The 26413-nt window shown below is 35.4% G+C and overlaps 4 protein-coding genes across 4 annotated transcripts; all 4 read left to right on the top strand.

Moving 5' to 3' along the window:
- Window positions 1-693: 693 nt before the first annotated feature.
- On the top strand, window positions 694-1488 carry LOC114750727 (uncharacterized). Its single transcript, XM_028939331.1, has 2 exons — window positions 694-826; window positions 940-1488. The coding sequence occupies exons 1-2, from the start codon at window positions 740-742 to the stop codon at window positions 1264-1266; spliced, it is 414 nt and encodes a 137-aa protein (XP_028795164.1). The 5' UTR covers window positions 694-739; the 3' UTR covers window positions 1267-1488.
- Window positions 1489-13593: 12105 nt separating this feature from the next.
- LOC114750725 (probable LRR receptor-like serine/threonine-protein kinase At3g47570) lies at window positions 13594-15048 on the top strand. Its single transcript, XM_028939329.1, has one exon. The coding sequence runs from the start codon at window positions 13594-13596 to the stop codon at window positions 15046-15048; it is 1455 nt and encodes a 484-aa protein (XP_028795162.1).
- Window positions 15049-15386: 338 nt separating this feature from the next.
- On the top strand, window positions 15387-16492 carry LOC114750724 (probable LRR receptor-like serine/threonine-protein kinase At3g47570). Its single transcript, XM_028939328.1, has 2 exons — window positions 15387-15754; window positions 15873-16492. The coding sequence occupies exons 1-2, from the start codon at window positions 15637-15639 to the stop codon at window positions 16274-16276; spliced, it is 522 nt and encodes a 173-aa protein (XP_028795161.1). The 5' UTR covers window positions 15387-15636; the 3' UTR covers window positions 16277-16492.
- A 1495-nt stretch (window positions 16493-17987) lies between these two features.
- LOC114750726 (actin-interacting protein 1-2-like) lies at window positions 17988-22976 on the top strand. Its single transcript, XM_028939330.1, has 6 exons — window positions 17988-18479; window positions 19461-19622; window positions 20402-20588; window positions 20910-21332; window positions 21535-21942; window positions 22309-22976. Exons 1-6 carry the CDS (start codon window positions 18088-18090, stop codon window positions 22564-22566), a joined length of 1830 nt encoding a protein of 609 aa, XP_028795163.1. The 5' UTR covers window positions 17988-18087; the 3' UTR covers window positions 22567-22976.
- Window positions 22977-26413: the final 3437 nt, after the last annotated feature.

Below are 26413 nucleotides of genomic sequence, written 5' to 3'. Positions count from 1 at the left end.
AGCACAATTAGCTTTTGCATAAGAACTGACAATGCTAATAGAGCAAAATTACAAAACTTAACGATGCTAACAGAATCAAATTAAAGTGTTCAAATAAGGGAGAAAAGCACGCAGATGTCAAATTAAAAATTAAGAAAAACTATAAGTACTTGCAAAATGATTTTCGCCAAAAAGGATTGAACGGAGTATTCTGCAATACCAATCAACTATTGTATGACGACGACATATCCAACCCATTTATTTTATGGCAAAAGCAAGTCCTAGATTGCAGTAAAAAAAATTTCGCAAAATGAATATAAAAATTATTAAATTTTAAAATAGGATTATTTCATATATTTTAGAAGAAACAAGATATTTTTATAAAAAATCATGATTTAGAAAAAAGTTATAGGTCAAGTACTCCTCTGATCCTAAATGTAAAACCTTTTTATAATATAATTTACACTACAAAAAATGTGTTGCATTTAGAACTGACCGAATAAAATTTTAGGATCTTTAGACCGGAGGGAGCATAATTCTATCTTAATCCATGTGCGCGTGGTCACATAATCCAAAATATAAAATATTGAGGATAACACTACGGAATCTGTATCCCACCAACATGTCTCAGAATTCAGAATATGCGGCGTCCATTGTAAACGAAAAAGGTGCGCGCAAACACGCATATATATATGTATCGGTTGTTTCAGCACTCATTACTCTCATCGATCATCACTAGCATCACAAACTAAACATAATAATGGCTCTTAGAGTTATAGCATTGTCTCGTGTTGTGTTTCTTCTCTTTCTCTCACTCATCAGCTTCGCAGCAATATTGGCTACATCTGTAAGTAATTAATCAATTGCTCTCATCTATGTATGTGTCGATCCATCCATTATTAGTTTCAATCTTTATATATATATATATATGTGTGTGTGTGTGTGTTCGTATGCATGCAGGAGCAGTGCACATACGTTGTGAGAGTTAAGACAGGAGATCGCAAAGATGCAGGAACCGACTCCAAGATGACCCTCAAGTTAAAGTCGCTTCTGGCTTTAGCTTTACCGTCGACAACCTCGAAAGGTGGGGTGTCATGGGACCCGGTCACGACTACTTCGAGCGGGGCAACCTCGACGTGTTCAGTGGCCGGAGCCCTTGCCTCCGTGCTTGTGCCATGTCCGTCATCTCCAACGGCGAAGGGAACAAGCCAGGGTGGTACTTGGATTATGTTGAAATCACCATGGTTGGAGCCGGCGGCCAAACTTCCAAGGTGTCGTTCCCGGTGAACCAGTGGCTGGCTCTAGACGAATGGCCTAAACATCTCTATGCCAATGTCAACTTATGCCCCCGCCCCAGGCCTTGAGGTGTTCTATAGCTGCTGTGTGTTGTGTTATGTATCTATCTGCCTTTAATAATTTGTGTGTTGTGTCTGTGTTACGTGATGTTTGTCATGTGTCTCATTTCGGTATTAATAAACTGTTCTGCACTTGCCGAGTACTACATGCTTAGTCTCTTCGTGTATGAAATAAATTACTACCTCTACTGCTTAATATAAAAAGTAGTTAGAGATTTAACTTAGTTCTAAATATAAGATCTCAATTCATTTTGTCTCTCATATTTATCTATATTTTGCCCAAGTAATCGCTACGATGATTTCACATGTTAAGAAATTAATTTCCACCAATGGGTAGTTTGAATGCGCAGGATTAATCATGATATTTTAAGGAAGGCAGCATTTATTCCGCAAATTAGTTATCCAATAAGAGGCAGTAGTATCCTGTATATCATTCCGGAAACTATGGAGAACACGCATTCCACCTCCAGTGAACTGAGAGTCAGATGAATAAATTTAGTAAGGAAATTAGCAAACATAAAAAATAATTTACTATGTCTAATTCTTAATATAAAAGTTAATTTGATATTTAATTTAGTCCTAAATATAAAATTTTAATATATTTCGTCTTTAATATTTATCCATTTTGCTCCGAAATAATCCTTACATTAATTGCACATGTTAAGGAGTTTTAATGAAAGGGTAATTTCAATGTACATTTTTCATATGGATATTTTGAAAAAGACAAGATCTATTTATTATAAATAACCAACTTAATTTATTTATTTAATTTTTACAAATGAGTTATATAATTTTTATATTAAAAATGAGAGGTAGTAAAAATTTCAAACGGACATGAACTGTTAACGTCATGTATAAGTAACTACGAAAGGTGACTTCACAGTCAATGAGATAAAGATACTTTAATGTTACGCGCCCGCACACACTTTCGAAATGAGATCCACAAAATACAAAATATATAATCAATTATGATTTGTTCAAATTTGAGGTCCATTGAATTATAAGCAAGGAAAAATTGCGTAAACACAGGCAATTTGCCAATTTGTGAAAAATATAGGCAGGCCTCTTGGGATCCAGTTGTAATTTGTAATGAATGTAAAATGACCAAAATATCTTCTTCAACTTCAGATCCCTTCAATTAATTTACGAAATTTCAATTCTAAATTCGTGATAATCAGTTATAAAGGACAGGTCCTTAAAGACTAAAGGTATTGTGAAGGAGAGAGAGGATGGAGACTAGGACAAAAGTGTTTGACTGAATAGTGTATTATATTATAATAATGAGAGCTTGTACACTATTTATAGAAGAGCACTACACGTAAAGGCAGAGAGCAGGAAGAGTACTATGCGTGACAGCTAATGCCAGCTAACATATTCAGTTACATATAACTTAATCTCATAACTAAATTACTTAACTACACTATCATTCCCCCTCAATTTGATGTACTCGTCTATTCGAAGTCTCTTCTTGAAATCAATAAATCTTGAACTTGAAAGGGGTTTAGTTAACCCATCAACTATTTGACATGAAGCTGGAACATGAGTGACTTATATTTCTTTCCTAATGGCTCGTTCTCGAACAAAGTGCAAATCTAACTCAAGATGTTTAGTACGCGCATGCAGGACAGGATTGGCTGTAATAAGAACAGCTCCAAGATTGTCACACAAGATTTGAGGAACACCAGAGATCTTTAGTTTTAACTCAGAAAACAAAGACTTGAGCCACAGAACTTCTGCTACAGTGGAAGCCATGCAACGATACTCAACTTCTATGCTGGACCTTGCAACAGTGATCTGCTTCTTTGAAGACCAAGAAACCAGATTATTACCAAGGTAAACACAGTAGCCACTTGTGCTTTTGCGGTCATTACAATCAGCAGCCCAGTCAGAGTCACAGTAGGCAATAACAGATCGAGTAGCAGAAGGAGATAGACGCAGACCATGATGAATAGTTCCAGCAAGATACCTGAGGATTTTCTTGACAGCTACCCAATGATCCCTAAGTGGAGACTACATAAATTGACACACTTTGTTGACTGAAAAGCTAATTTCTGGTCGTGTAATTGTAGCATATTGTAAAGCACCAACAATAGATCTGTATAATTCAGGTTTATCAAAAGGAGTAGAGCCTTCTTTATAGAGTTTCATGCTAGAAACCATAGGAGTAGCTACCCCTTTTGCTTTTGACAAACTAGCCTTAGTCAAAATATCTCGAACATACTTTGTTTGAGATAAAACAAGGGAACCATCAGTAGGACGATGCACTTCAATTCCAAGAAAGTAATTAAGACTACCAAAGTCCTTAAGAGTGAACTCTTTATTCATGGCTGCAATAATGTTTGTGATGGTAGTAGAAGAGGTACCAGTGAGTATGATGTCATCTACATAAGCCAAAGCATATATAACCTCTGAACCAGATATTCGAACAACGAGAGACTGATCACACTTACTGCTTTGAAAACCAAGTGTATGAAAAACATTGGATAACTTTTCGTACCAGGCACGTGGGGCCTGCTTTAGCCCATACAGAGCCTTATCAAGTTTACAGACAAGTGCCTTATTCCTATGCTCATAACCAGGGGGTTGCTGCATATATACCTCTTCATGAAGTGTGCTATTAAGAAAGGCATTATTAACATCAACTTGCCTTATGGACCAATGCTGAGAGATAGCAATAGACAGTACCACCCGAATAGTAACAGGTTTGACAACAGGACTAAAGGTCTCATTGAAGTCAAATCCTTCTTTCTGATAGAAACCTTTTGCAACAAGCCTGGCCTTGTACTTGGCTATACTACCATCAAGATTTGTCTTTCGTTTCCATACCCATTTGCATCTTATAGCCTGTCGGTTGGAAGGTAACTCAACAAGACACCATGTTTTATTTCTTAACAAGGCTTCATATTCTTCATCCATGGCTTTCTTCCATACCAAAGATGAAAGAGCAGCAGTGACAGAAGTTGGTTCTGTTTCAGCAATATAGACCTTAGGCTTGAAGATACCATTCATAGACCGAGTGACTACACGTCTGTCTGGTACTTGAGGAATTGGAGTTGATGACTGACTTTGTGAAGATTGAGATGCAGTGTGATTATTAGGTGAAGATGACACCATAGTTCCATGTGAGGAATCATAACTAGAGTCACCATCAAAAGACCTACAAGCACCAAAACTTTCTGCAATAATAGGACCAGTAGTATCATTGCATTGAGAAGAGACACGAGTGATGACAGGTGGTGAAGGAAGTACAGAACAAGATGAAGTAGAATTTGAAGAAGACTCAGAGCAACAGGACAGACGCAGATAAGGAAACTCAGATTCATTAAAGATAACATCCCTTGAAATATAGGTTCTACCATTTGGATCCCAACACTTGTATCCTTTATGAGCAACATTGTAGCCAACAAAAATACATGTGACAGATCGAAAATCCATTTTATGTCTATTGTAAGGTATGGTAAGTGAAAAACAGGTACACCCAAAAGCTTTGAGATGACCATAACTGGGAGCCTTTCCATACAGCTTCTGAAATGGAGAAACTCCACCAATAGCTTTATTGGGCAGTCTATTAAACAAATAAACAGCAGTAGAAAATGCTTCAACCCATAATTGAAAAGGTAAAGAAGCATTAGCTAACAGTGTTAAGCCAGTCTCAGTAATTGATCTATGTTTCCTTTCTGCAAGACCATTTTGTTCATAAGTATAGGGGCAGCAAAGTCTATGAACAATACCATTATTTTTAAGAAAACGCCCTATCTTCAAATACTCAGCACCTGAATCAGACTGAAAAGCTTTCATCGAGCAACCAAGCTGTAATTCAGCCATCTTTTTGAACTCAAGAAAAATATCATATACTTGAAATTTCAAGTACATTGGCTAGAACCAAGTAAATTGGGTGTAAGCATCAGTACAATGCACATAATACTTAAAACCATCAAGGGATGTGTAAGGGGCAGGACCCCAAATGTCTGAGTGAACTAACTCAAGAGGACAAGAATATTGAGTAGAAGACAGAGTATAAGGTAAACGATGAGCTTTACCAAGACAACAAGCATTGCAAAAATCAAACATAGATTTCTTATTAGCAGTTGAAAGATTACAGAGTTTCATGACCTGAGATACAACGGGAGATGAAGGACGACCAAGTCTATTGTGCCAGATGCAAAAAGAAGACACATCAGTTTTATTCAAGGCAGAAACAGAGGAATTACAATCAGTGGAAGTAGACACATAGGCAAAGTGTTGAGCGGAAGCAGAAGGTTGAGTTGAAGACTGAGAGACAGGATGTTGAATGGACAAAGAGACTCCATGAAGACTTGAATGCTGCCGTTTGAGATGACGTTGATAGATGACACAATTAGTTTGCAGATCCTTGATCACACAAACATTAGAAAAGAAAGCAATCAGAATTGGATTATCAAGACATAACCGAGGGATACTTAGTAAATTCTTAGAAATTTCAGGAACATGGAGAATATCTTTAAGTTTAAGATTATACTGAGAGTGAGGAATAACATACAAAGAGGAGTTAGTGCAATGAACTAAAAGGCCTTTACCATCACCAACAAAAATTTGATCTACACATTTTTCACTTGATTTATCCATGATGTTCTTCTCATCAGAGGTCACGTGACTGGTTGCACCAGAATCAAGATACCAGTCTGGATCGCCAACACATTCAGCCGTCGCAACATAAGCTCTATGATTTTTCTTGGAATTCTTGTTATCCAGATTCAGTCCTTGGAAGGACTCATCAAAGCAATACCAGCATTCTTTGGCACTATGGCCTCTCTTCTCACAAATTTGACATGAGTCTATGATCTTTCCAGCCGAGGAGTTATTGGACGAGAAGTTATTACTTCCATTGGAGTGTCCTCGACCGCGATTGTTATGGCTGCCTCCCCTGAAACGGCCACCTCCTCTGTTTGGAGGTTTAGTATGAGTAATATTTGCCACAGCAGCTGTCACCAACTTTTGGTTCTTTTCAATTCTGAACTCTTGAGCTAGGAGCAAAGACTCTATTTCATCAACAGTATACGGATCTGATCTTGTAGTTACAGCAGTGATCCAAGAATCATACTCTTCAATGAGACCATAAAAAATGATCTCTATATGGTCTGATTCATTGACTGGATGGCCAATGCCAGCAAGAGCATCTGTGATTGCTTTAATTTTCAGCAGATACTCATTTGCAGTCATGCTACCTTTCTTGGTACTCTTTAACTGCGCCTTGAGTTGTCGAACTTTTGCTCTAGTTTGAGATGCAAAATGACCGTGTATCTTCTCCCAAATCTACAACATGGTCGTATAGCCCACCACTCAAGTGAGCATTGCATCAGTCATGGAACACAACATCCATGAAGCAAGTAACTGATCTTGCCGTTCCCGGTCAAGATAGGCTGGATTAGGACGAACTGCTTGTAGATGGAGGTTTGGCAGATTTGTCGATGAATGATTGGAGATCATGGCCACGGATAGCAAATGTGATTTGGTTTTTCCAAATCAGAAAGTTGCTCTCATCCAGTTTGACCGAAACAAGATGGGAGAAGGTAACTACATCCTTCTTGTGTTGAGAACGAGACGAAGCGGTTTCGGACGATGTTGACATGGCCTCAGGATCTGAAAGCTCTGATACCATAAAGGTATTGTGAAGGAGAGAGAGGATGGAGAATAGGACAAAAGTGTTTGACTGAATAGTGTATTATATTATAATAATGAGAGCTTGTACACTATTTATAGAAGAGCACTACATGTAAAGGCAGAGAGCAGGAAGAGTACTATGTGTGACAGCTAATGCCAGCTAACATATTTAGTTACATATAACTTAATCTCATAACTAAATTACTTAACTACACTATCAAAGACGATCATGAAGTGTAATGAATTTACAATTGAAGGGGTCTAAAGTTAAAGGGAACAATGTAGTCTTTTACATAAGATAGTTGGGATTACAAATGCAACCTACTTCAAATTATATAAGTCTACCTAAATATCTAAATTAGTTGGTTGCATCATGATTATATGTAACTCCCTTTCAGAAATTAAAATCTAACCAAACGATCTATATATCCATACATATTTGGCTTCTTCGAAGATTCCACGACTTTAAGCAGTAGGCACGAAAATTCTGAATCATAGAAAATATGAAGGTAACTCCCAAAGCCACGAAACCACTAAAAAGCATATAGCAGAAATTGCAAAAAGAAAAAGGGGAGGCTTTTCCTCCCGCACTTATCTCCTTAAGTCCAATCACTATTAGAAAAACACCTTTTTATACTGTTTAATTTATGCCAGTTATTGCGCTGATAACCTTTTGAAATTCTTACCAATTTAGCTTGTTTTAATACTCTTTTGTGGGATTTGAAAGCCAAGTGTGTAAGGTTATTCCCTTAAAGCCGAAAAATATGACTTGAAAATGTGAAGTTTGATTTGTGCTAACATTTGGAGATTATTTCTACAATGCTTATAAAATTCTTGGTATAGGAAGTAGTGAGAGTTGGAAGATGAACGACAAAGAGAAATACTTAGCCTATTTTGGTTGATCAGAAGAAGATTATAGACACAAAGCGAGCAAGAATGGAAGAACCAACTAAAGAAAGCCAAGAACGCGTAATCCGCCACAATGCCAAAGTAATCTGCTACCACCTTTGAAGCAAAAAAGAAGGAGAGGCATTCTGTACTAGGCAACACAGCGCTTGGCTAAATCCCTACCAAAGAGTTTTCCTCTCTATGTAATCCGTTGTGGTGCCTGTCCTTGAACAACTATGCATTTTGTGTTATAAATTAAAATTTAGAGCATATAAAAGGGAAAACTCGGGATTCTTGGCCAGACTTCGACTTGGGGACCTATTTGGAGGAGTTCTCTACTAAGGTTTGGAGGTTTTAGAGCTTGGGAGCTTTGGGCTTGAAGATTGAAAGAGATTTAAAGCTTCTTTAATTTCCCCATTTTTCTTGATTTCTTCATCTCTTCTTTTTTGTTTATGTAATGGCTGCAAAATATCCTTGTATTTGTAGCTCTTGGCTAAACATGTGTAGCTAGTGTAGTCATTTTAGGATTATTTTGATCTACTATATGGATTAAAACTTGTTTCAACTCTGTCTTTAATATGAATGATAATGATAATGTTATCCTATCGGCCTTCTCTATACCCAATATTTTCCGTAAGCCCAGCTGAAGCCTGTGGCCCGCTACCCATAATTTGCCTCATAGCCCAAGTCCATCTTAGAACAAAACCCGTTCATAACACTTACCTCCTTTAAGGCCTTTATAATCAATTCATTTTTAAGTACTAAAATTTTTCAAACTTTTTTATTTAATGTAAAATAAGGGTATTTTTAAATACAGTAACCAAAAATAAGAAGTATAATTTTATTAACTCATAGTAACAAGAATATATTAACATATCTCAAATTTCATATAGAGAAAAAAAAAATCCTCTCTTCTACTTTTCATACAACTCCTATGATATTTTAAAATAAGAAAAAAATTTCAATTATTGAATTAGTCTTTGAATTTTAAGTTGAAACTATTCAATTCCTATAATTTTGTCTTAAATAAATCAGTCCTTATACATATATATATAAATTTAGAACAACAAGTTATAGAATTTTTTAACTGTTAAAGGAATGGCTGAAAGTTAACATTCCATATTATAAAAATCAGAATTTGAGTAAAAGACTGTTAACTATTATATTCTCATATAAATGTATTTTTCCATTTTATTTTATAACAAAAAATTATTTGTAATAATAAGAATATAACAAATATTATCTTAAGATGATTTCCAAGCAAACAAGACTTTGGCTTTCGCATCAAATGTAGATTTTTGTGTGGGGAAGATTGTCAAAAAGTATGGTGACTAATAATACCCCACCACGTGTATCCCATTAAATGTATATTTGGCTTCTCTGAAGTTTCCTCAGCGGCAATGCTCGCTAAGCTCATATTCCGTTCTGGATAACAAGACCCCACCTTTCACGTATCATACGGAACTTACACATCAAATAAGTATATTTTTGTGCATAGATTTTTATTTGCCTGCTTGAGGAAGACATTTCTTTCCATGCTTATTATTCTTCAGGTCTTAAATATAAGACTCATTTCTAGTGTAATTTACATTATAAAATGAGTCTTATATTTAGGACCGGAAGGAATATCTACCTAAGTACATAATTTTAATATGAGACCCACAAAATATAAAATATAAAATATTATCATTCATGTAAGGGTAGTGTGACTTGTATATCATTGCGGTCCATATATAATGACATTACGTGCAATATGGTTCTTAGACTGACTTTTTCAATAAAAACGATCCATTGGGATTCTTTGAATTTTTCATAAGATAATGAGAGGAACGATCCTCTGCCTCTTATATATATTTGCATAAGCGCAATAAATCCTATTCAAGCTCGTCTTCTTGACCAAGACATTGATCCTCTCAATTGCAAGATGCTTAGTGTTATTGGACTATAAAGCCGCGTCAATTTGTTAACTATAGCACGTCTATGTGCATAGATTTTTGGGAAAATGACAGATAAAGAAGCTCCAAAATGTGAAATGCCAATTTGGGAAGCTAAGGAAATGTAATTACCCATAGGGAAGTCCTTCCCAAATTGGGATTTTGAAATTCAGTGAAATGACAAAAATGCCCTTTGTTCTTTTTTTTTTTTTTAAAAACCCAGCCCCTCACCGGTGGCCGGCGACCGGCGACCACCGCCGGCGACTGGCCTCCGGCGGCCGCCGACCGCCTCCGGCCACCGGTGTGGTGGCTGCCGGTGAAGGATTTTTGTGACAAGATTTTTTTTTTTTTGGAATAGGATAATATTGGTTCAAAGTGGCGGGGGTGGGATTTGATCCCACAACCCCTTGGCCACTTGGACCAACAAAAGGATGGCCATTGGGCCATCAAAGATTTCTTAACCTTATAATGCAAACAAAAATATAAGTTAACTCTTTTACTGTGATTCCAGCTCGTGACAACAATTTATCTGAGGATGACAAGTCTTAATTGAGAAATAACAAGTCTAAATTTGATATTAACAAAGCAACTTTTCCTTATACATAACAAGAAATACCGAATAAATTGTTGTTATTTTTCAACAAAGACGTGTCATTTTTAAATAAATTATGATCATTTTAAAAATAACAACAATAATTTCTTGTTATGTATAAGGAAAAGTTGCTTTGTTAATATCAAATTTAGACTTGTCATTTTCCAGTAAAGACGTGTTTTTTTCAAATAAATTATGGTCATTTTTAATTAACGTAGATGCTATTTCTTGTTATGTATAAGGAAAAGTTGCCTTGTTAATATCAATTTTAGACTTGTCATTTTATAGTAAAGACGTGTCATTTTTAAATAAATTATGATCATTTTTAATTAATGCACATGCTGCTATGTTATGTATAAGGAAAAGTTGCTTTGTTAATATCAAATTTAGACTTGTTATTTCTCAATTAAGACTTGTCATCCTCAGATAAATTGTTGTCACGAGCTGGAATCACAGTAAAAGAGTTAACTTATATTTTTGTTTGCATTATAAGGTTAAGAAATCTTTGATGGCCCAATGGCCATCCTTTTGTTGGTCCAAGTGGCCAAGGGGTTGTGGGATCAAATCCCACCCCCGCCACTTTGAACCAATATTATCCTATTCCCAAAAAAAAAAAATCTTGTCACAAAAATCCTTCACTGGCAGCCACCACACCGGTGGCCGGCGCCGGTGGCCGGAGGCGGTCGGCGGCCACCGGAGGCCAGTCGCCGGCGGTGGTCGCCGGTCGCCGGCCACCGGTGAGGGGCTGGGTTTTTTTTAAAAAAAAAAAAAACAAAGGGCATTTTTGTCATTTCACTGAATTTTAAAATCCCAATTTGGGAAGGACTTCCCTATGGGTAATTACATTTCCTTAGTTTCCCAAATTGGCATTTCACATTTTGGAGCTTCTTTATCTGTCATTTTCCCTAGATTTTTACTCAAGTTACTCTGCTTAAGAAGATACCACCTCCAATCCTAATTATAAGACCTTATTTATAGTTTATAAATGAGGTTTTATAATTAGGACTGTGAGATAATATTTTTTTTTCCATGCTTATCTATTAAAGTATCTACAAAGAGATCGAACCGGTAACTTCACACTTAACAATACGTGAAAGAGATGCTTGGTATAGATTTTTATATTCAAGTTATTTTGCTTGAGGAAGACATATTTCTTTCCATGCTTAACTATTTAAGCATCTACTGAGAGGTCGAACTCTCACACACATCATATTTATAGAGACGCCGAGCTTGCAACTTGACACTTGAAAAATACTTGAAAGAGATGCTTAGTATTATTAGACTTGAAAGTCCTACCAATTTATTAACCATGGCACGTCTATGTGCATAGATTTTTATTGAAGTTATTCTGATTGAGAAAGACATTTCTTTTCATACTTAACCAGTTAAGTATCTATTGTGAGGTCGAACTCACACACATATCATATATATATATATATATATATATAAAGAGATCGAACTCGCAACCTTATATTAAAAAAATACTTAAAAGAGACTAGTGCTATTGGACTGGAAGGCCCCAGCAATTTTTTAACTATAGTACGCTTATGCGCATGGATTTTTATTCAGGTTTGCCTACTTAAGGAAGACTTTTAATTTCGTTCCATGCTTATCTATTTAAGTATGTGCAAAGAGGTCAAACTTACACAAACATCATCATACCTAAGAAAAGTCGAACTCACAATCTCACAACCCCCGTCAAATTGTTAACTGTAGCACGTCCATTTGCATAGAATTTTATTCAAGTTTGTCTGCTTGAAGAAGTCATTTCTCTCTCCAAGCTTAATTATCTTTTTAAGCACATCCCTTCAGTATGAGGTCAAGAAAATATAAAATATCACCATTCATTTAAGGGTAGTATGACTTGGAGATCATTATTGTCCATATATAGCAATATTGCGTGCAATATGTTTCTTACACTCACTTGTTCAATAAAAAAGATCCATTGGGATTATTCGAATAATCTTCCATAAGACAGCGAGAGGAACATATGTTTTGCGTGCTATATACTTGTACATGTGCAATAACTACTATTCCAGCTTGTGTTCTTGACCAAGACTTTTATAATTCCTCCCATGCATGTAATTATTTAGCAAAAAAATAATTCGAAATTAAGTATTTTTAAATTTTCAGAATTTTAAATAAAAAAAATTGAACGATTTCCGGAAAGGAAGTTATTAGAGGATGATTAATATTCATGAAAATCGTGTGAGTCATCAATTCAGCAACTATAACAAATTAAAATTAATTTAAAAGATTTTCTCACAAGTACAAAAAAAAAGATGATTAAAATTTTATCATATCATTGAAATAACATATGATGAAGAATGTATTTAAAATGAAAACATAATAACCTTCTCAATATAATTTTTACTGAAGAAAAATACGCATAATCCTAATTACTTATATTATTTTTTGCTCAAAATTTGTTTACTTATGTTATTATTTTTTAGGTCTAATGTAGTTATTTTTTAAAATTATCATATTATTTGTAAGGAAGTATACGATAAGGCAGAGATTTTGTTTTTTTTTTCCCCTTGCTATTTAAATTTCTTAGATCAGAATTCAAAGACATTATATATGGTTGTCTCTCAAGCCACATGTGCTCACCAAATCCACACCATCCACTTACCTCTACTTGTTTATGTCCTCCAACTAATCACAGATCAGCACAAGTGTGCTTCTCCATACAAAGAGCTCCCGAGCTAGCCTCCTCTTTCTCAACCATGTCCCTTCACTTGCTTGCTTCGTTTACTCTGATGTTTCAATCTTGTAAATCTGTTTCATCATCATTGGGCAACGAAAGGGATCACTTGTCTTTAATCAAATTCAAGGAATCAATATCCAGTGATCCATATCACATCCTGGACTCTTGGAATGCTTCAACACAGTTCTGCAACTGGCATGGAATCTCTTGTGGTCACAAACATGATAGAGTTACTCGGTTGGCTTTAAACGGATATAAATTATATTGTCTGGGCCAATATCACCTTTCATTGCCAATCTCTCCTTCCTAAGAGTCATCGTTCTTGACAACAGTAATTTCCACGGAGAAATTCCACAAGATTTCGGTCGTTTGTTCAGATTACAGAAGCTTCTTGTCCAAAATAATACGTTGACGGGAGAATTTCCGATCAACATCACAAGTTGCTCTAACCTCAAGCTCTTGGCTTTTGGAGGGAATCATCTCGTTGGAAAAATACCAATGGAGATTGGCTCTCTCCATAAGCTTGAAGGTTTGTTTCTACCTCTTAACAATTTCACTGGAGAAATCCCAACTTCGTTGTGGAATCTTACTTCTCTCAGGATTCTTTCTTTGAGTCATAATAACTTGGAGGGGAGTATACCTGAAGAAATAGGCTGGTTGAAAATTTTGACAGTATTTGCGGTATCTTTCAACAAACTTTCAGGTGCAATTCCTTTTGCTCTTTACAATTTGTCATCTCTCATTGTCATGGACCTTGCACTAAATCACTTCAATAGCTCTCTCCCGTCCAATATGTTCTTGAACCTTCCTAATCTACAAGTCCTGGGACTTGGAGGAAATCAATTCACAGGTCCTATCCCAGTGTCCATAGTAAATGCTTCTATGCTTTCAGGTATTACAATACCAAAAAATCATTTCACCGGACCAGTTCCAAATCTAGGAAAGTTGCATAAACTTTCTTATCTAGAATTGTTTTCCAATAATCTTGGAAGCAACTCCACTACTAAAGACTTAGAGTTCTTTGAATCCTTGATGAATTGTAGTGAATTGAACGAACTAGTTTTGACTTTCAATAATTTCGGAGGTCATTTACCAAACTGCATGTGCAATTGGTCCACCCACCTCACATCAATCTATCTTCAAGATAATCAATTCTATGGCCAAATTCCTGAAGCACTTGGAAATCTCCTTAGCTTGAGATCACTGAGTATGGACAATAATCACTTAGCTGAGATCATCCCGACAACTCTTGGGAAGCTTCAAAGCATGGAATTCTTATCTTTATCGGCAAACAAATTGTCTGGAAAAATTATTCGTTTCATAGGTAACCTCACTCGGTTATTTCACCTAGATTTGTCAAATAACATGTTAGAAGGACAGGTTCCTCCAAGTATAAGGAATTGTGAAAGCTTAGTATATCTTGATCTGTCACAAAACAATTTTCGTGGGGCAATAGTCCACGTGATGGGTCTTCCATATTTATCAATCTTACTTAACTTGTCACGTAACTCATTTATTGGCCATCTTCCTAATGAGGTGGGAAAGTTAACAAAGATTGATAAATTGGATGTCTCTCATAATCATTTAACTGGAAATATTCCTCAAACCATTGGAGATTGTCAAAGCTTAGAGTATCTCTGTTTGCAAGGGAACTTCTTTCAAGAAGACATCCCCTTATCTTTGGCTTCATTGAAAGGTTTGAGATGTCTAGACTTGTCACAAAATAACTTGTTTGGATCAATTCTAAAAGACCTGCAAGATATTGCTTTGGAGTACCTAAATATTTCTTTCAACATGCTTGATGGGGAGATACCAAGAAAAGGTGTCTTTAGCAATGCAAGCGCAACATCGCTTATAGGGAATAACAAGCTTTGTGGAGGCATATCACAGTTGGAGCTGCCACCATGCCCTATCAATCTAATGGACAAAGAAAACATCAAAACTTCAAGTTGATCATATCAATATGTTGTGTGATTGCTTTTCTTCTTCTGGCATCTATTGTTGCTATTTATCATTGGAGGAGAAGAAGCAAGAAATCTTCTTTGAGTTCACCAACAATTGACATGATTTCCAAAGTATCATATCAAAGTTTGGACAATGCTACAAATGGATTCTCTGTCAAAAACTTGATAGGATCTGGAAGTTTTGGCTCGGTATATAAGGGAAGTCTTGAGTCTTAAGAGGTTGTTGCGATAAAGGTTATTGACCTTCAAATAAAAGGAGCTCACAAGAGTTTTATTGCTGAATGTAATGCACTTAGAAATGCAAAGCATCGAAATTTGGTAAAATAATAACAGTTTGCTCTAGCATAGATTACGAGGGCTATGAATTCAAGGCTCTAGTTTATGAGTATATGGTGAATGGAAGCTTAGAAAATTGGTTGCACTCCAATACAGAAAAATCAGATGATGCAAGAGTTTTGCTTCTTGATCAAATAATAAATATCCTCATTGATATTGTGTCTACTATCTTCACTATGAGTATGGGCATCCTCTAATTCACTGTGATTTGAAGCCAAGCAATGTCCTTCTTGATATCAACATGGTTGCTCATTTGAGTGATTTTGGATTGGCAAGACTAATCCCACCTGGTGAAGTCATTTCTAATGAACAAAGCAACACGATTGGTATAAAGGGAACCATTGGCTATGTACCTCCAGGTATCTTTTGATTTTTTTTCACTACAAGATCCTCCAAATTTATTATGCTTTCAAACACATTGTTTCCATTTTTGTAATGATCGTTTATAAGAGAATTAATATGCTTACAATATTTCAGAATATGGAATCGGTTCCAAGACATCAATACAAGGTGACATGTATAGCTTCGGGATTCTCGTCTTAGAGATGTTAACTAAAAGAAGACCCAATGAAGATATGTTTGAAGATGGTCATCATCTTCAAACATATGTGAAAGTTGTATTTCCAGGCAAGCTTTTAGAAGTTGTGAGCCCAAGCATTCTTCCACGACAATCAGAACATATAGTGGGAACTTCAAGAGACTCATCGAAGAACATGATGCAAATCCATCCCAGTGTTGAGAAATGCTTGCGTTCTTTATTTAAGGTCGGACTCACATGTTCACTGGAATCACCTCATGAAAGAATGAGTGCAATTGATGTCCTCGGGGAGTTAAATTCTATCAAAAGTTTCCCCCTTTATGGTGAGTACAACATCGCCTGAATACAATGTTTTTGGTTCCAGTTGATCTGGACATATATATTTCGTCAACTTGATGTTTAATAAAACAATCCATGTTTTCACATTTTGTTCCTATTCAATGCTTAATCCATTCTGCATATATTGGTTACGTTCTCTTAACATTAACTAGAATATGGTAGTTAACCTTTTTTTTTTTTTTTGAAAAATAATAGAACCCAGATTTCTACTGTTCTCAAATTTCATTGCTCTTTTCTTCCTATCAAAACATATTACTATTATTATAAAAAAATTGGGGGTTGATTGTAATTTTACTTAATATATTTGATGATGGCTGCGTCTCATTTTTAGATTTATTTTTGCTGGTCATGTCTGATCAATATCCTTGAAATTATCAAATTGTGATTCGAATGAGCCTAACGTTGCTATAGCTTAGGCATGTTTATTTTGCGGCCATATGTAGTATGTGTGCATGTTTTTTATTACTTAGTCTCTATGTTGATGTCCTTGTTATTTACTCTACATTTTTTGAAAAAACATGTAAATTAATACTTCAGAGTTCATATTTAAAACTGAAAAATAGAACTCAGAAAAATAGTTGTATACAATTATTCATCCAAATTAAAAAAAATATAATTAAAAGAATTGCTTATGTATTTTAACTTTTTAAGGATCAAATTAAAATAAAATAAGATTAAAAATAATTGAAAAAAATATTGTACTTATCTTAGCCTTAAAAATAAACGGCCCTCTTCATTATTTATAGTTATATTTTATATTATTCCTCTTATTTTTAATGTAAGACCTAATTAAAGAGTTGATATTGGTTCTATATGTAAGATCTATTTCGCATGTTTATCAATTTTTTTCAAATTAATCCTATTGATATTCTCTCAAAAATAATAAAATAGGAGTGGGGACAAAATTAAAAAAGATGTTTAAAGTGTTTTAGAAAAAACACATCATATTAACTAAATTAACTGAAATTCTTAATTTATTCAAATTAGTTAATTAGATCTTATATTAAGGATTAAAAATCAGAAGAGTATTATTTTATCCGTAGTGCCCAATCGACTTATATTAAGTGAATAGTCCATGACAAAAAAAGTAGGGTTAAAGTTAAATTTTTGGAACAAATGAAAAAAAAAACTACTACTCCTCCGGTCATTAATATAAGACCCAATTGTTGAGTTAGTTTTGGTCCTAAGTATAAGATTCATTTATCATATTTATTAATTTTCTCTAAATTATCCCTAAGGATACTCTTTCAACCATAATCAAATAAAAGAAGAAGAGGAGGTATTAAGAAAGATAATTATGTTATTTTAAAAATGTGTCACATTTCTTATAATTAACTAACTTACCTAACTTCCTTAATATAATCAAATTAGTTAAATGGGTCTTATATTAAGGATTGGAAGAGGAATAAATAATCTAAGGAAAATCACAGATAAAGATCGTGGAATTAGAAAAATTACACACAGGGATCAATTCACAAAAATTATTATCAAAACCCATACTATTGTTATCAAAACCCATACTAATATTGTTATGAGTCTCAATTTGTGATTTTTCTAATTCTACGGTTTTTATTTGTGATTTTCCCAATAATCTATAAGTATTAGTAACGAGGATAAATAACGCGAAATGACCACAACACCTTACTATATAAAGCCGATCGCCCCGAACGAAAAACCGCGCAAACCGCGAACTTGTTCAAAATTTTCTTCCTCAAGTATCGGACCCCATCATCTCTTTCTCCACCTCAGTTCCTAATCAACAGTAAACATGAATGATCACGCCCTTCCTGATCCACGATTCCGATACCATCAACAATGGCGAACCTCTCAGAGACCTATGCTTGTGCGCCTTCCACCGAACGCGGTCGGGGGATTCTCATTTCCGGCGACCCGAAATCCAACAACGTTCTATACTGCACTGGGCGATCCGTCATGATCCGCAATCTCGATAACCCGCTTCAGGTTTCTGTCTATGGCGAGCACGGCTACCCTGTCACTGTGGCACGGTACTCTCCCAATGGTGAATGGATTGCTTCAGCGGATGTCTCCGGCGCCGTTCGGATCTGGGGCACCCATAACGATTTTGTTCTTAAGAATGAGTTCCGGGTCCTTTCGGGTCGGATAGATGACCTTCAGTGGTCCGCAGACTGTTTAAGGATCGTCGCTTGTGGGGATGGCAAAGGGAAGTCATTCGTTCGTGCTTTTATGTAAGTGATTATCATTATTTTAGTTGCTCGTGCTATGCCATTGTTATATTGAGGCTTCGTTTACAGTCTGTTAAGCCATGCCTTTTGATTTAGTAACTTGATTCTCAGGGATAAAGGCCAATGGCTCTCGGACCAGGGTCAAGCCGAAATAATTGCACTTATTAGTTGTAAATTTTGACATTTGAGTTTAATCCAAGAATTACCTTCAAAGAGAATAGATGAAGGAAGAGATAGCTTCATTTCATAGCATCTTCAATTCTAAGGAGGACGATTAAATTCATAATGAGACTGCCTAGGTGGAAATAACCGAGAATACTTTTTGGTGTGCCTGTGTAATGTATATATGATATTATATCATATAAACAGAATCTTATTTTCCTCGATACATATTATCAAGATGCTTATGTCTGTATTTAATAATGTAGTGCATCTCTTCATAAAAGGTTGTTATGAATTAAATACTCAAATTTCCATCCCCCCCCCCCCCCAACGCATTCTTTGTGCAAAATTTGTAGCACCAACATTGGTCAGTGTCAATATAAATTATAAAAGTCATGGGAACTGCAACAGCTCGTTTCGAGTTTTGTGATACATGGGGCCACTCTAAATAGTGCCGCATCGAAGAGATGACCAAGGGGTTGGAGTTAATGTTGTGTCCAACCATCGAAGTTTACGCATATTTTCTAACTTGGGTCATGGCCAAAAGACTGCCATTTTAAAGTTTTGAATCCTTATTTCCTATAAACCTACATGATTCCGAACTTTGATTTGACATATATTTGTTTGGTTGTATGGATTTGGAGTCCATTTAGTTCCCTCACTTGTCCGGTCTCATACTTATGCAAGGTCTGCGTTTAAAAATTTGGTTGAACATATTGTAAGCTTCATCCCTTCTAGAATTGAATCCATGTGCCACTACACGTTCATTTTTCTCCTCGGTGCCTTATTTATTCCATTTCGGATCTTTCATTTTGTGCTTAGGTGGGATTCAGGCAGTACTGTGGGGGATTTTGATGGTCATTCACGGCGAGTTTTAAGCTGTGCATTCAAACCGACAAGGCCTTTTCGCATTGTCACATGTGGAGAAGACTTTTTGGTTAATTTTTATGATGGTCCTCCATTCAAGTTCAACATGTCCATCAGGTAATTATTATTGTTATATATGATTGGATTTCGTCTAGTAATGAATTGGGGGCTGCATATGAAAATCTGGTAATTACATTGGAATTAATTTAAATTAAAATATAATCAAAATAAAATATAATCAAAACAGACTGCCGGGGGCAGTGTGAGATTAAAATTTTCTTCTGAAACACACATCCATGTCCAACAGAGCAACAGGAGATGGTATGTTAGATATTATAGTAAAAGTAATAAGCCTTCATATAACAGCCGGTAAGGGTTCTAAAGAGCTGGCAATCAATTAAGTTTTCACTTGAGGTAAGTGGGGAGGATTGATAAGGCCCCGAATTTCTGTCTGATATATCTTTCTTTCGCTTTGTTTCTCCCCAGTTCTTGTTGTTGCATTTCTGTTGGCAACACAGACAGTTTAACCTTCCTCTTGGAATGATTCAAGAAGAGGTGCTGTTTTGACTATGTTGAACAAATGATCTTGCTCTTGTAGCTAGAGTTTGCATCTGGTTATCATAAGCTTTATGTGGATATAAATACAATGTTCAAACTAAACGTTCGACAAATTAAATTGATCATTGAGCTGTAAAGGATACGGTTTAAAGTTGAATAGCCTGAATGTCACTGAATGATAGGTAGGTTTATCTGTTTGCTAAAAAAACTCATATATGACTAAGTGTGTCTTTTACCTGGCCCCAATCATTCAAACCAGTCAGTTTAAGTTGATAGAAATGCGCACGCTTGTGGTAACATTTTAGGAATTGATAATGGAAGGTGATGTTGATCTGCAGGGACCATTCAAATTTTGTGAATTGTGTTAGATTTTCCCCTGATGGGACCAAATTCATAACTGTGAGCTCAGATAGAAAGGGTATCATATATGATGGGAAGACTGGGGATAAACTTGGCGAGTTGTCTGCAGAGGGTGGCCACAAGGGCAGCATATATGCTGTAAGCTGGAGTCCTGACAGTAAACAGGTAATAACCTGCATGTATCTTAAAATAAATTGGAAGCAAGAAGAATAGAAACTTATAATAGCTTATATATGATTCACAAATGAGTTCATTAAAATAACCTACATGCATGATCAAAAATTAAGCCGGTGTGTTAAGCATTTTGAAGAGCTTCACCACATTCACTATACTGACTTAATTACAGCCATCACAAATGAATTCATCTGTTTGAATTGTAATTTTTTAGGAAGAAATTACTCGTTTTTCTTGCACGGCAGAATATGTTTTGATCCTTTCTTCACTAGTGTTTTTGGATGGTTTCAATCCCGTCTGCATCAATTGCAGGTGCTTACCGTGTCGGCTGATAAATCTGCAAAGATCTGGGATATTCTCGAGGACGGAAGTGGAAGTTTAAATAGGACTTTATCGAGTTCAGAATCTGGTGGGGTGGAGGATATGCTTGTTGGTTGTCTCTGGCAGAATAATCATCTTCTTACTGTCTCCCTTGGTGGCATGATTAATTTATATTCGGCAACAGATTTAGATAAAAGTCCGATATCATTATCTGGCCATATGAAGAACGTTGCTGTTTTGACCATACTCAACAGAACTGAAAAGATTCTGTTGTCATGTAGCTATGATGGAGTGATCTTAAAATGGATTGCAGGCATTGGTTGTTGTGGGAAATTAGATAGTAAACAATTCGGATTAATTAAATTGTTAGCAGCCGGTGAAGAAGAAGTCATTACAGCTGGATTTGACAACAAGGTAAGTAGGTGACTGAGAAAATTTAAGGGGTTTATGCTTTTTTTATTTGGACTTTCAAAACCTGTAACATATCAACAGTCAATGTAAATGTGCCTGTTGCTTCTTTTTAAGTATCAGAAAAACGGAGCTTGTCTTGTTTCAAGTTATGGTAATAGTTTCCCTTAATTTTAAAGCACTTTAATGTGCAATTTTTGAAATGAAGGTATGGAGGGTTCCTTTGCATGGGGTTGATTTCGGAGCTCCTGAGCAAATTGATGTTGGAAATCAGCCAAAGGACTTGAGCCTTGCCCTTAATTCTCCTAAACTCTCTTTGGTAGCAATTGAATCTGGGATTTTTTTGCTTAACGGTTTAGAAATTGTCGCAGCTCATAACCTAGACTTCACTGTGACTGCATCTGCAATTTCACCTGATGGAAGTGAAGCAATTGTAGGTGGGCAAGATGGCAAGTTGCACGTATATTCTGTCTCAGGAAATACACTTACAGAAGAGAAAGTCCTTGAAAAGCACCGTGGTGCTATCAGTGTGATAAGATATTCTCCAAATGTTACCATGTTTGCTTCAGCTGACTTGAATCGTGAAGCTGTTGTTTGGGACCGTGATTCTAAAGAGGTAATTTGAGCCCCAAGCATTAGTTACATCTATTTTAAGCAATTTAAGTGGGATGCTTGCATTTTCTCATACCACGTTTTCTTTTTGAAATAAGAAATATGATAAAGTTAAATTTTCAGATTTAGAGTACTGTTATGATGAAGTTACCTGAAAAAGTTAGGTATTAGTAGAGACATTATCCTTATACAGAGTGGGTATGGCGAGCCCATGCAAAAGGTTTGGTTAAGATGTGCCAGATTCCACCAAGTGTACAATAAAATTCTCATTCCAAGTTCTTAATAACAGATATTTTGAAATTGCTAGATTGACAAGGAGATCAGTCCTTTCCTTGAGCTTTCATTTGACTTTCAAAGTTATCCCTTGCAGGTGAAGCTCAATAACATGTTATTTCACTCTGCACGTATTAACTGCCTAGCTTGGTCACCTGATAACACCCTCATAGCTACTGGGTCACTTGATACGTGCGTCATCATCTATGAAATTGGAAAGCCAGCATCAAGCCGCAGAACCATAAAAGGAGCTCATTTAGGTGGAGTCTACGGGTTGGCTTTTATTGATAATGATAGCGTGGTCAGTTCTGGAGAAGATGGCTGTATTCGTGTCTGGAAATTGGCTTCGGAATAAATTTAGCTTCAGAACAACTACGAGTATCTTGCGAACGCATACTTCAGAACAACATGTAGTTCTTCTGTCTTACGTTATAATGTTCAATGGTCTGCCTTGTTAGGGGAAGAAGATAACAGGGTACACTGTATTTGTGCATGGTCTTTATAGATATCTCTTAGGACTCACTTATCACTCTGATGTCCTTTAAAGGCAACTCCTAGTTATTGCCATAGAAGCGGGCCATGTTTTCAAGGGGTAGAATGAATAGAGTTAAATGCACTGGAGGTCAAAATAACTTTCAATATTGACTTACACGCTAAGATGATGTACCCTGCAGATCAACGCAGGGGAAGAGAGATTATGGATATAATGCAATGAAAAAAAAAAAAAAATTCCTTACCAATGTTAGGGAAGGACTTGGATTTTAACTTGAACGACTCTTTCCATATCTATCAGAAATGGATCGGCTATTGACTCCACGTGGTCTTAATCCTTCTGTTCAATCGTCTAGTTACTGGGTCTTTGATTAAACTACTGAAAAGGTAAAATGATTCTTAAAAACATGTATTTTTAAATTAAAAATCATCCTAAATGTCGAAAAAATATCAAATTTATAAACTTGAATCATATTCAAGGAAGAAAGTGGACTTTGGCAACTTGAAAGTTCAAGCTATAAATTCAGACACAAACTATTCCCTGGGTCTGTTAAAATCTAATCAGTTCTAGCCATAGAACAGTTGGATCAAATGCCTGAACTGGCCTCGACTCTGTAATGCTCATTGCCCCGACATTCATTTGTGGATTTGGACCCTCTCATGTGAGTACATGACTCTCTCGCGAGACCATAAATGGAGTATGGACAAATTTTAACTTGAGCGTGGTGGCTCTCACGCACCTGTTCTTACATCTCTCTTATTTTGGCATTTCATGTTTTATCTTCCTACGCTGATTCAAATCCGACATTTTTTTATGTGTTCTATGATATAGGATAACTGTGCTGTTGTATGATTACTTGTCTATTAGTGCAGAAGCATCACTGTCTCTTGTGACAGTACTTCGGCCTCTACTAGTAAATACAGAGGAATAAGAGATCAGTGGTTTGGCGGATTTGGATTCTCTCCACTACTTCTCCCATCCTCTTCCCCTCCACTACCCTCTTTTTGGCCCTTCACAACCATTAGATCAAAACTTCAATGGTCCAGATTTAATATTTTACAACATTTTATAAAAATAAATATAATTATAAAAATAGATAAATAAGTTTAAACCATTAAAATTTAATTTAAACAGCTTATATCTACAGACTGTTATGACAGAGCAAATTTTTTTCAACTTTTTTTTATTACAGTTGTTAACTGTTTAGACCAGATTTTAACAGTTTAAATTTATTTATTTATTTTTTAATAATATTATTTTTATAAGATGTTAAATCTGAACTATTGGAATTTTGATCCAATGGTTATGAAGAGAAAAAGAGGGTAGTGGATGGGAAGAGGATGGGAGAAGAAGTGGAGAGAATCCAAATCCGTGGTTTGGCTCAATATGGCAATGGAGGTGAGCCACATATCCTGCTATCTTCCTTTTTGTTGCATGAAAAATTTCTTCGGTAAATCTAATCCCCAAGAATTGATAGAAGACATATGTATATATGTGTACACCCACTTTTAACATGCTGATTTCCCAGTCCGGCTTCTCTTCCTCCTTCGCTCTCCCTCTCTTGCTCAATCATTGAACAATTCATGTCAACTTCTACCATGCACGAGCATACTAGCTGCCCTGCAGAATCAAAGAGGGAGTTCCGTCGATCAAGGACCTTTTGAAGGTGAAGGACTCTTTAGAACCATTGAGACACGCTATCACGAGACTTTAGAACAAGCCAAAGCCTCACGGCATATATACCGCAAGGGGTAATTAAACCTTGTTGGGTGTTATAATGCACAAAGCACATCACCCACAAAGAGCCAGTTGCCTCCGCAAGACACACCGGAGCTCGTGCAAATGGAAGATGCTGAAACCAGCAACACACCAGACAAAAGGTCATAAGAGGGACCTTTGAGTGGCCTTTCCATCTGTATCTTTTTATCTTTTAATAAATTTGTCTTTTAATATAAAAGAAGTTCTTTTCTAAACGATGGCTAAAATTATCTATTGCTATTGATTCTTTTAATTTATATATTTAAATTCATTTAATTATTTTTAATGAATAAACTTCTATGAGTCTATCAAATTATGTATTTTTAATGAATAAACTTCTATGAGAAGATTTATTTACCTAAAATAATGTCTTAAACAATTCAAAAATTAAGTTATACAGCTTTTTAGTATATATTTTATTAGTATGCATATGAGTCCATATAAACATAAATAAAAATCGCTATAAATATGAAATAAGTAAGAAAAAATGAAAAAAACGAAAATAAAAATTACTAAATACTAAATAAAAATGTCAATAAGAATTAATTGTTATTTGTAAATTCAGTGTTTCCAATATTAGATAAAATATTATTATTAATGTGATTTAGGATTTAATAATTTTTTGTTTTGTTTTTTTTGTTTGTCACAAGTAAATATCATAAAACATATGCACATCAAGAAGAAAAAGTTTGAAAAATCAATGGAAAAGGCGTAGGGGCTCATGATTATGAACAGTCCCACCAGGAGAGGAAAAGATTTATTCTTTTGATGCCATTATTGCTCTTGGGACAGAGGGAAACAGTGCAATGTGCTGGAGTTTTAAATTGAGTCGTAATTAAATTATTTTAATTATTTTATTCATTTTTGTTTTATATTTTTTAATCTTTGTTCTGTGCAATTCTGTAAGTCATGCTTGCATGTGGCCTTGGGTCGAGTACATTCTCATCTCACACAAGTTGGGCAATTTATTATATTTCTCGGAACTCCCCTCTCTGGTATTTGTGTTTTGCTTACACCGTCAATATACGTGTTCATCGCACAATAAAAACAACCCAAGATTAGATAGGCATGTAAAGCAACCGTTATTGCGGTTGTTTATTGAGAAGATTGGGTAAAAATACCCATTTGAAAATTTATTTGGGAAAAAGTCTATTAAAAAAACATCAGAGATTGAGGTGCTTAAATATAAATAAAAAATCTAGATGAAATTACTATATTGCGCTGATTAAAGCTTTTTCTTAAAAAAAGAAAAGAAGTCAACAAGGAGAATCAACAGGGCAATTTGAAGAGTGCATACCCCCATAGCTAAACTCTAATATCATGCAATATATCATCCCTATGTGTAACTAAATTTCATGTGAGTATAATTAATCTTCCATTAAGTGTACTTATGTTAAGTACAACTGAATTCCAATAACGTGCAATATATCATCCTTAAGTACAACTAAATTTCATGTAGGTACAATTAATCTTCCATTATGTGCCCTTATATTTGGTGCAGCTGCATTTTCCTTACATGTAAGTCAACTTCCCATAGATGCAATTGATATTTCATTATGTGCAACTTACGTTAAGTACAACTGAACTTACATAACGTGTAAGATATCTTTCTTTTGTGCAACTAAATTCAATGTATGTGCAAATGATCTTCTGTTATATTCAAAGCATGGAATGTACATGTGCAATTTAACTTCCATAGCATACAAGATATCTTCTTTATATGCAACTATAGTTAATGTATGTGCAAATGATCTATTATTTTCAAAACATGGAGTGTGCAATTTAACTTCTATAATATGCGAGATATTCTCCTCGTGTGCAATTATATTTAATGTATGTGCAAATGATCTTATATTATGTTCAAAACATAGAGTATGCAATTTAACTTCTATAACGAACAAGATATCTTCCCCATGTGTAACTAGATTCAGTGTATATGTAAATGATCTTC

Source organism: Neltuma alba, unplaced genomic scaffold, assembly GCF_004799145.2.
Source record: "Neltuma alba isolate B1F8T4 unplaced genomic scaffold, ASM479914v2 tig00006624_pilon, whole genome shotgun sequence".
In the NCBI taxonomy this organism is placed as follows: Eukaryota; Viridiplantae; Streptophyta; class Magnoliopsida; order Fabales; family Fabaceae; genus Neltuma; species Neltuma alba.
The sequence above is the reverse complement of the archived record's forward strand: the minus strand, read 5'-3'. Positions and strand labels throughout refer to the sequence as shown.

Bases quoted from the DNA above. Each gene is read 5' to 3' on its own strand.
- LOC114750724 (XM_028939328.1), top strand. From the start codon at position 15,637: ATGGTTGCTCATTTGAGTGATTTTGGATTGGCAAGACTAATCCCACCT. The intron at 15,755-15,872 runs GTATCTTTTGAT...ACAATATTTCAG, and splicing joins CATTGGCTATGTACCTCCAG to AATATGGAATCGGTTCCAAG.
- LOC114750727 (XM_028939331.1), top strand. From the start codon at position 740: ATGGCTCTTAGAGTTATAGCATTGTCTCGTGTTGTGTTTCTTCTCTTT. The intron at 827-939 runs GTAAGTAATTAA...GTATGCATGCAG, and splicing joins CAGCAATATTGGCTACATCT to GAGCAGTGCACATACGTTGT.
- LOC114750726 (XM_028939330.1), top strand. From the start codon at position 18,088: ATGGCGAACCTCTCAGAGACCTATGCTTGTGCGCCTTCCACCGAACGC. The intron at 21,333-21,534 runs GTAAGTAGGTGA...TTTGAAATGAAG, and splicing joins CAGCTGGATTTGACAACAAG to GTATGGAGGGTTCCTTTGCA. The intron at 21,943-22,308 runs GTAATTTGAGCC...TATCCCTTGCAG, and splicing joins GGGACCGTGATTCTAAAGAG to GTGAAGCTCAATAACATGTT.
- LOC114750725 (XM_028939329.1), top strand. From the start codon at position 13,594: ATGGAGATTGGCTCTCTCCATAAGCTTGAAGGTTTGTTTCTACCTCTT.